The sequence below is a fragment of the Aythya ferina genome (assembly GCF_964211825.1).
Source record: "Aythya ferina genome assembly, chromosome: 5".
Taxonomy (NCBI): Eukaryota; Metazoa; Chordata; class Aves; order Anseriformes; family Anatidae; genus Aythya; species Aythya ferina.
Window position 1 is genome coordinate 4,088,376 of NC_140301.1, and position 11,358 is coordinate 4,099,733.

General features: G+C 33.9%; 1 protein-coding gene across 1 annotated transcript in view; it reads left to right on the forward strand.

Moving 5' to 3' along the window:
* The window catches only part of PDE3B (phosphodiesterase 3B), an 87,097-nt gene extending 85,750 nt beyond the window's left edge, over positions 1-1,347 (forward strand). Inside the window, exon 16 of the mRNA XM_084520337.1 lies at positions 195-1,347. Within this exon, the coding sequence (XP_084376463.1) occupies positions 195-424 (230 nt within the window). The 3' untranslated portion in view covers positions 425-1,347. The remainder of the gene's footprint in view (positions 1-194) is intronic.
* The last annotated feature ends 10,011 nt before the right edge of the window (positions 1,348-11,358 follow it).

Genomic DNA, 11,358 nt, shown 5'->3' on the forward strand with positions numbered 1-11,358 from the left:
TAATATCAGGAGACTTGCAAATAAAAAAAAAAGTCATCACTATACTTTTCCGTGTCACTGTTCAAATATTCTGAATAAGAATCTGTGTTTTTTCTCAAATTTACATCTGTTTTTCAACATGGCATTTTATATGTATGTATAAAATGTAATTACTTTGAATCCCAAAAAATCAATTAATGCTTTTAATTTTTCAGAAGCTCAAAGAAGAAAAGGTAGACGACGAATATTTTGCCAGCTAATACACCATCTAAGTGAAAATCACAAAATATGGAAGAAAGCAATTGAAGAAGAAGAAAAAAATAAAGCTGAAGGAGCTAAACTGCTGACTGAGAACTCATCTTTACCTCAAGCAGATGAAATTCAGGTTATTGAGGAAGCTGACGAAGAAGATGAACGACAGCTAGGAGAAGAAAAGACATGCTGAGAAAACTTCAGTCATGTCCAGTACAAAGATAGAAAGCTTATATCTATCTATATCTATTTTCACTGTGTTGACTTTTGCCTAACACAGTTCACTTAAAATTGAAAGGCCTTAATACTGTGAGAGGATTCTTTCTACTCCAGTGGAATCCCTATGCACTTTCGCCACACAGAATACGAAACTTTATTCAAAGATTGAGTATTGTATACCTGATGCAAAGTTCTTTATGCCTTAGTTGGTATAAAATATTCTGATATAATGCTGCCTTGCTGAAAAAGGAACTCCTGTTTTCCTTGAGGTACCTGCAATTTTTAAAAAAATTCAGTGACTTTAGTTACCAAAGTGGCAAGAACTTTTTGCTAACAAGGAAATGTTGGATGAATTCTAATATTGTAATGAGTTGTGTATTTCATGTTGTTTTTGAACATGAATAAGACAAAGTCTGTGCCTGTATGAAAACCATGTTACTGTTGCAGTGCAAGCCTGTTGTGGGGTGTCTACTTAGTGCAATAGTGTGCTTAATGTAGTCATCTCAGAGCAACTGTTCAAGGACTGTGACATAAATGCTAAATTCTGGTGTTTGTGGTTTAAAAAAAAAAAAAAGAAAAAAGAAAAAAATCAGGTGCATCTATTTCTGATGCTTTTTATTCTTGTGCATAATCTGATGTTTTATTTTTGCAGAAAATATTCAGGTTTGCAGTGGGTGTTCACAATAATTCATTGAATATAAGGCCATATCTGTTGCCTTGCTGTTTTGTGGTAGAACATTAAAAATCTGTTCAGCTACTTAAATTATTAAGAGATTTTATTCTCTAGTTAAAATGTTATATTTCCTGCCCTTTCTCAGGTTCCTGTTTAAAAACAAGTCAACCACACAATAGATTTTATCTTGCACCATTTTCTGGTATTAAATTTTAAAGTAATAAGATCGTATTTCATTTATTCTTTGTATGTAAAACTTTAGGAGAATTAAAGATTTTTTTTTTAAAAAAAGATACAAAATATTGTTTCAAAATGACTAGTGTATTTTAATGTGTCCTGCATATTTTCTTTTATCACAAACATAGCTTATATTGCCTCCAAGTGTGATGTACATCCTGAAATATGATTCTGTGAAAGCAGAATGTGAAAACTTCATGTAAGGCCTAATAGTAAGATAAATATCACTGTACTATATTACACTTTAGATAATTTAGGTTTTAAATAAGCTTAGACAATCCAAACAAATATATTTTTAGGAACACTCCCATTGGAGGACTGATTGCAAAAATAAAAAATTAGGCTGCAAGTGCATGATCACCTTATGCAAGCCACAAATAAAGCAAGCTTTAAAAGTGCATCTTTTAATACTAAACACTTACATGCTATACTGTTGAATGGAATTTTAAAAAAAAATGCACACATGTTCAAGTTGTTAAATGTATTTTAGCACATTCTTGTTTACATTTTTATCAATTGACTTGAAAAAGAGGTAACATTCCTAAGCTAACCTTGTGTAAATTCTATTGCACTATTTTACACAACTGAATTTCTGTTTTGCTCTTCAGACAGCTTAAATAACTGAGAAATATTATTATTTTTTCTATATTCCACTAATTACCTTTTTGTGGATTAACTTAGAAGACCGCTGAATTGTGCATTTGCTATTTTATATAATCAGTGCCGAAATCTGCTTTGCTGCCATTATGACTATCACTGCATTTTTTTTTTTTTTTTGTAACATGAGCAGCATTAAAAACAGATATTTCTGTCATTAATAAAGTATTGCAGTATTGAATGAGAATGTAGAGCTTAGAGATATGGTTTAGTGGAGGACTTGTTAGTGTTAGGTCAGAGGTTGGACTACTTGGAGCTCTCTTTCAGCCTAGATGATTCTGTGATTCTGTGAAGGTGACACTTATCACTCCCTTGTATTTTACATTTGGTGCTCATATATTTCCTAACAAATCATTTGAGGACTACAGAAATTATGCGTGTTTCAATATGCTATGTTTTCAGCATTTTGTGGTTAGTTTGTGTTTTCATGTTTAAAAAAAAGTGGGGGGGAGGGGGCGCACATTAATGCAGTTTAGTTTCATTCTTGCTTTTACTGACAAAAGAATGCAGATGTGCTTGTTTAAAGTTACAGTTACGGTATTTTACATGGCAATTCTCCATTTAGTTTCCATTTTTAAAAGAGCATTATTAAAAAGTATTATAAAGAGAGAATAATAAGGTAGAAATAACATTATCTTTTACTAAAGCATTGGCAGTAATTATATCTGGTGACAACATTGCCAGCAACTTTATCTTAGGTTTCCATTATATTCTTTAGAAATATGGAAGAAGTTTTTAAATTTAGGAAAAAAAAAAGAAAAAAAAAACAACAAAAAAACAACAAAACAACAACAACAAAACAAACAAAACAACAAACAACTCGGTGTTTATTAAACTAATAATAGGTATAAAATATTATGCCTACTTCCAATTAGGTATTTTCAAGTTACAATATCTTGCTTCAATATTTAGTTGTGGATGTATTCAAGAGCACCTTGAAATGTCTTATTTATGCATACATATTATGTGACTTATTGTTTCCCTAGGAGCAAATGTCACCAAAGGTATGTTCAGGGCATGTTTGTAGAAATGGATGTAGCTTTAACTGAGGCACCTTAATCTTTCAAAAATGTCAATGGAGGGTCATTTGAATGTTGATTGAGCTGTTGTCAACAATAAGATATATATCCTTATAAGACAGATCACTCTCATTCTGGTAACAGACCAGAATGAGAAAAAATTACAACTAATTTTATGCATCAGTTCACAGCCACCAAGGGATGCCTACACTGAATTTTATGCTTCTAGATAAACATTTAATGGATAACATTCTCAGTTTTAAGTGAAGTCTTTGCAACATCTTTTCTGTCAAGACAGTGTCCCACCTCCTCGTTGCCCTCTTTTGCAATGTGGGCAACGTTACTTGCTCCCATGCATACAGTGCATACAGAACTGAACTACTGAGTTTGTTTTCTGTAAAGAGCCAAGTCCTTCTACAGCTCTGGAGACCTCTGAATGTCATGGTGGTACTAAATAACCAGAGTCAAAATCAACTTGGATCATCTTCCCATGAATTATTCACAGCACATTCAGATGGTGAGTCTAGGATTCAAAATGGAAGGACAGGTGTAACATTACTTCAGGTAAGTTCAAGTTTACAAAGTTTGAGTAAATCTCTATTTGCTATATGCATAAAACGTTTTTTTTTTTTTTTTTTTTCCTGTGTACTTCTTGCGTTCAACTTTCTAATAAAAGGGATCAATTGGAGGAGAGTTCTGTCAGGTGACAAAAGTACGTTGTTCTGAGAAAAATAATTTCATTGCTCTTCTTTCAACGCCCTTTTCATTTTAAGTGAAAAGAAAGGGAATATTCTCATAGGCGTTGAAACTGACAGACATTTATCTGTCGAACACAAACAATGGCAGGTGAATCAACAAAAGGTGTTAGCAGGATTTGAGAGCTCACTTCTAGCTCTGGTGCTTCCTCCTGGGTACATATAGATGAAGGCTGGTTTATGATTCTTCTAAAAGTATACAAAGAAATTGAAGTAAACCAGTCTGGAACAAAAACGCCTGGGGCAGTACTTTCCCTTTTGTTTGAAAAAATGTTTGAAGAAAAGTGAGAGGTGCAGAATTGAAGTATCATTTGCTGATGAGTCTGAGATCAGGAATCCCAGCCTATGATACTTGAATCACCGAATTAGCTTAGGTGATGAAAATTAGGAAAGAAGTAGGCGGGGCATAAATATAATTGCACATACACATGATACATTCTTATATGGAAGAGAGACACAGTTCATAATTTCAAGTCAGTTCATTGTCTTCAAAAAATATGGAAACAGGGTATCTTTTGATATGTCATGATAATTTTCATTGTTATTAAAAATACGAGTCATACCACTAATAATAATAAAAATACAATAAAATAAATCTATAAATAAAAATACCACCAATAAAAATACAACTACCATAACTCAAATGTTGCAAATTTAAGAAAATTAATTTTTTTTTCTGTGACAAATAAATGTTAATATGTTTAGAAATGTGTGGACAAATATGAACTTGATCAAATAAGGTGTAAAAATATGATCAAGGTGGTGTTTTATTTTAATTATTTTTAATTTTATTATACATATAATTTTCCTACAGCTTTCCTCAGAATTGGTTTTGGACAACTTGCTTCCTTGTGTCTGTTCAAAGGCAAATGAGGTGATCAATTGCTTTCATTTTTGCATCGAAGAATTTTCCTTCTGATATCTCCAGAATTAAAACTTTATCTTGCTATGATAATCATACCGTGACTTTTCAGAGATGAAGTGGGCAAAAAACCACAATTGTTAACTAGTCTTAACTGATTCATATGTACTTAATAGGGTCACAAGCAATCAGTATTTTATTTTATTTTTTTCCTGTTAAATGAGAAAATAATGGCTTGTATTTCTGAGAAAACAGGAAGGAAAGCTAAGCTACAATAGGATAAACACTCCAGTGTACTTGAGTTGAAAGTTATCCTCCTGGCATAGTATATGTACTCCACACCCTCCAGCAGATGTATAACCCTTAAAGACATTTGTGTATATATACGTAACTCTTGACAAAGCCGTCTGTCTTAATGGTTTTGTTGTCCATTTCTACTCTCATTTCTCTAAGACACTTCTGGTTTGCACTTGAAATAATACTTCTGGTTGGTCTTACTTTTGTTATCTTTAATACTCCAAAATAATAGAGTAACTAGCAATTGCTTGTTTTGTTAATGATAGCATTAAGTTAAAGAAAATCATCGCAGTAAAGAAAAAGCTGTTTTTCTTGGGTACTGAGATTTAAAAGTCTGTCCAGAAAATGACTAACTTTAAATGCCATGTTGTGATATGTGCAGGATACTGAATAATGTGTTTAATGCACCTAAGGGATTGACACTTGGTTCTATGTGATACTACAACCACCCTTTAAAAAAGGGCACGTCATGATCAGAGATGTTTGACTGGAAGGTTTCTTTTGGAATCTGTACACTCTGAGTCATCTTTTGATTTCTGTACTGCAAGAGATCATAGGTGATAGCAACCGGTGTCTATGATAGGTTCTACTACCTGGCACAACATTACTAGTTGGCAGAACATTAGTATGTGTGAAACCTAAGAGAGTTAAAAGCTTATACAGAGCAGAAACTTTGTCTTGTGGTTTGCCTGAGGTTTCAGAAAAATAGAAATAGAAATGCTTAACATTAAAACAACAGAGCCTTTTAATAATGATGAGGTGGCATAGTGTTTCAAATGATTCCTATCATTCACCTTGTGATTTGTCCATCTTCTAAGTACCTTGCCAAAAAACAGGTGATGATTCACTCCTGACTCATCTCTCCAGATCAGCAGAACCCTTTGCACCTTGGATGAGATCAAAGTCTTTTCATTTTACTTATAAAGCGGGGACTAATGCTTGGCTTAAGATATATGCATTATAACAAAAATCCAAAAGGTAAGCTTAATATTGCTTATAGCAAGTGAGGAGCAGACTGCTTTCAAACTCATTTGTCACCATGCCAGTTAGGCATGAAAACTTACTCTTGTGTGGTCATTCAAACAGGCTTCTGCGTCTTTTATCATGACATTGATCCTGCTAGTGTTAATTAATCTCTGTGGTATTGTTAATTTATCTGATTCATATGCTAACAAAGGTTCCTCTCAGAGAAGTGAATAAAGAAGCACTATTATTTATCTTAGAGAATGGGTTTATAATCATTTTGTTCTACTCAATGTACATAAGGAATTACCAAAGTATTGTTTCTAATTTCATATGTCACACCCGAGGAAAAGTATGTCCATTAGATAGACTGCTGAATTCCAATACAGATCAGTGTGACCGGTCAGAAACACAGAAGACATGTCCTAAAGAGAGAAGAAGATGATTAAATGAATTCGAGAGATTTTTCTGAGTCTAGAAAAAAATCAGACTTAAGTAATTATATTCAAAGTCTTATAAGGCTGCTTCAAAGAGCAAAGTAATCAGAATAATGTTTTCAGTGTTCATAGTGTTTAGGACAAGTAGTAACAACTTTAAGTTGCAGGAAAGAAGATTCAGGCTTGAGGACTGAGAGTGTGATTCACTGAGAGATATTACCTTAGTGTACAAAGGAAGTCTTATAAACAGCTCTGAGAAAAAAATATATTGCCTGGGTCAGATGAGCGAACTGTATAACTTACTGACCTTATTTCTGGACCTATATGCTAAATACTAGAACTAGAAATAGGATCTCATGTGAATCACTTTAAGGACTAATAAGAAAATGTGCACAATCTTAGAAATATGACAAATACCAACGTTCAAAAAACAGGAATTGGAAGTGTCTACTGACTCAGTGGAACTGTCTACTAATTTTGACTGTACTTTAAAAGAGAAATATATGTAAAATATAATGGGAGAAGATCTGGATTCCTTGAGGATCTTTAAAAAAAACAACTCTTATGCTCCCATGAAGAACAATTAAATGAACTTCCTTACCTATACAGGCACGAGATATCTCATAATTACCTAGGTTTCTCCTGGAAAAATTAGACCAATTTAGTTCTGCTGTGGTGCGTGTTCACGACAAGCATTATTTTAACTGAGTTTATTGTGCAAGTTGAAGACAACCAAAGGGAAGTTGGACTCCCTAAAACTGAATGTGTGTAAAGAAAGTAAACTTTGCTTTAGAATAACTGGAATTCTTTAAGGTGTTTTATCAATAGTGATTCTATTACTTCATTTGCATTCTTTATTGATATGAAATCCTACCTGCATTACCCATATTGGTGAAGGACCTGAACAATATTTGAGTCATCTTTTATTGCCTCATTTTAGTAAGAGCATAAGAGTATTCAGTGTGGACCCTGTTGTCTAGATACTAGCAGTGGGATTAATGTGGTTAAGCATACTAACAAATTAAGTGTCATGTAAAAAGCTCTTTACATATGTTACTTTATATGTACATTACTATATATAATGTATATATGTAATCTCTTTTCATGCTTTTTACAAGTAATAGTTTATACAAATTAAGGATATTTCTTTTAAGATTTTTTAGTACTACCCTGGACGAGCAAGTCAGCAGTTAAAAACAGCAAGGGAAAAATAGTAACTGTATTATGTTTCCTGTTGTATTACTATAGGCTGTTATAAATCACATGTAAAATGTTGGGCAAGCAGCCATCTGCTGCAGTAATAGTAAACTATTGGATTAGATTGCACATTCCTGATTTGCTCCATTATTGTAATAGATTTAATCTATTTGTAATGTTACTTATTCAGAAGAACGTAGCAAACGTAATGTCTCCTGAATTCTGGCAGTCTTCCTAAGAAATGACCACTGTGAGTATGGGTTCTGCCTAATTCTAATCACATTGACATCAAGATAGTTGACAGCCTTCAGAAATATCTAAAAGGATAAACCTAGAAATGGAACAATCTAGTGATCCTCAAATTGTATGAAGGACAGAATAAGGTGTAATTTTTCCAGAAGTTTAATTTGATCTTGATTAGACAAAGGCTTCAAATTATGAAGCCCAATGCCTAAACAACACCTCCGATATCTAATTGCTATGAAAGTCTATGTCTGTACCTTTAAAGATCAATTTATCCTGAGAATTTGTCCTCACTATGCAGGCAACCACAGAATCCAATTATGACATACCAAATCAAGAAACAGTTTGCTTGATATGTAAACTCAGGCTGCTTTAACACTTGAATAACTAGTAGAAATATGGAATTCAGAATGAACAGTACACTTTAAAAAGGTGATGATTGAGATGGGAGATTATTGTGACTACAGTTTACACCTCATGCTGAAGGCAATTCAAATTATAAGCAGAGAACAGGAGAAATGTCTGATAACTGATTTTAAAATTTCTATAACTATCCAGGGATATCCTCACTGTTAGTTAGATATCTAATTCTTCATCTACAGCAGTTTCAATGTATTCACCTGCTTCCTAGCTCAAAGATATTTCAGCTTGACTTCTCTTTCTGTTCTTTCCTACTAACTGAAGAGATCTTTTATCAACTTTTTCTCTCTGTATAGATGGCGGTAGACTGTAATCAGGTCACTTAATCACGTGTTTGATAAATGAAGCAAATGAATTGTCTTGAATGTATGACTAGCCAATATGTTCTACAGTACATTTCTGTGGTGTATATTCTGGAAACATGCTTGAGCCCCCAATTTATCCATAAGCTGTCAAACAGTGCCCATATATCACCAAGTCTGAAATAATAAATCATGCTGATTTGGAACCATATTGGCTTAGACACAGTGCTACCCTCATATGATCACATAGTATTTGGTCAGCTCATAAATAAGTAGAAGTACCTTGCAGCAAGCCAGAATATACAGCATAAGCACATTCTAAGTTATTCTTACAGCATTATAGGAACACAGCCACATTTTAAACACTCCTTTAAATATAGACAACAGATCAGGACAGTATTTGAGGAATGCTTGTGCCAGCATCAAATATATATGTGGCTTCTGTATCCTCACTCAATATTCTGTCAACGCAAGATCTTTTGGCTGCAGAGTTAAAGTGCATGTTTACCTATCCACCATGAATCCGAACCTCTTTTAAGAATTATAGCATTACAATATGGATTACACTGTAAGGTATGAAATACAGCAAATTGACAGTGGAGTAAGTGATAGAAACAGAACCTGGAATCAGCAAAGTTGAAGGATTAGGAGTTCTTAATGGGTATAGAAATTTGAACATGACATGAACAACAACAGAACATAAACAACCCCAAAACAATACCCACCAAACCCTTTCAGTAATACTGACCATTCCTTAAAGGGAATAATGTAAGTATTAAGAATGCAACAATGCTAGTAAAAATGATGAAAAGATAAACTATGCAGGAAGTACTTGGTCTGCATTTGGGGAAAAAAAAATTAACCAATGTATTTTTAACACAAAATAAATGCTTTAATACCAAAAGAATGATAAATAGCAGGTAGTTATGCTACATATTTCCACTCTAAAACATTCACTGGGGAATTCTCAGCACCTAGCTGTCTATTCATGTTCATTACAATTCAGTCTTGGTGTAACGGGGAAATAGCAGAGGACTGGAAAAACTAATATGTCAATATTTCAAATGATTAAATTGGATGATTAGGATAATTCTAAGTCAGATACCTGAGGGAAAATAATAATAATAAAAAAAGTTGATACTGAATGAAACATAACTAATGCTATAGAGAAGATAGTTTGTCAGATGTATTTGATTGTTTGAACGAGACTGTAAATTGGCAGATAATCATAACAGTTCTCATTAATATTCTAAGGCTTTTATAAGGTATTTTGATTTAGAAACCAGAATGGCACATAATCAATACAGTTCTCATTAAATGGATTTAAGACCAGCCAAGAATTATTTCTCAAAGGGAAAAGGGAATTATCACTGGCCAGCTGTGTTTTCAGTGTAGCCCTACAAGAAATACCTCTTGATTATTTTGTAACCCCTCCCCCCTTCAATTTAGATTATTTGAAACACGTTCTAACCAAATATCAAGCAGCAAAACTCTAGCTGTGAGTGGGTATCAGAATTCCCATAAGTCCAGAACTGTAGCTCTGAAAACTCTTTTTTCCATTCCATTTTTCTGCATGCTAAAGGGACCTACATTTTGTAGATCACACTATTTTTACATAAACACTTCAGAAGTATCCACCATCTACTCACGCTGACAACAGAAAAGTCTCAGTTTTAACTGTATTAAGAACCTCAGCAGCTGTCTCATCCCTATACACCCTGTATGCCAAAATCTTAGGAGCAGATTGTTTGCAACTTCCATGGTGTGTCAAATACACAGCAAGAAGGCTGACACCTCTTTTTTTTTTTTCTTTTTTTTTTTTTTTTTTTCTTTAGAAATCTTATATCTCTACAGAAAAGCAGTTGGTCAGCAAGAGGATTTGATAGTCTTCCTTCCCTCTTCAGAGCACCAGAAATACGCATTTCAGATGATCCCTGTGGGACACGTGAGTCTGACTACCCTCTGACAGGGTAAGTAATTTAATTTGGACCTGCTGCATTTTAAGTCAACAGACTATTATATAAGTGGACTGTCATTACCTCTATTTGACCTTCCTCTTTTGTTATCTCCAAAGAAAGGAAGCATTTCTACTCAGTATAAGCCAGAAACATCAAGTGAGAAGAAAAATGACAAATTCCTGCCTTTGAACTTTCCCACAGCTCCGAGTCAAAGCAAAAGCTGCATAAACAGCAAGCCTAATACTCAGCCATGTTCATAAATAGCTGTTTGCTCAGTGTGTGTTTTTCACTGAACTCTATTCTGAAGTCCCACTACTCCCCACACAATGCAGACTTGTGCACCACATTCAGAGTATCAGGTTCTCCTGTAGGACCTGTGTTCTAAGTTTATGTCTACCAATAACCATAAAGCAATAGCTGTCAAACAGAATCAAAAATGAGGCTGGTAGAAGTAGTTTTTGGGCTTACAGCTTGTGTTTAAAATCCATTTAAATACTTGTTTCTCCTTACCCTACTCTATTGCCCCTCCTCAAAAAAAAAAAAAAAAAAGTCTCTTTTCTTGTCAGTCTCATTATCAGCTTATTTTCTTGACTTATAGCATATTTGCATGTGGCAATGGTAACACAAATACTTTTTTCTAGACTACTTAGGAAGAGCTTAATGATTACATAATGCTTTGTGTAGGGAGGCAGTGGAGGACCCGTGTCTGGAAATGCAATAAACTGGCAAAGAAGATTGCTGTAACTGTCATGAGCATGGGAATAATGGAACACTTTGCGTATGTTACTAAATGAGAAACAAGCCATAAAAGATCTTAAAAGTGAATTCACACAGTTATCGGACTCACTAGAAAATGAAGACCAACTAGGAAGATTGGGCAAGGAGAAG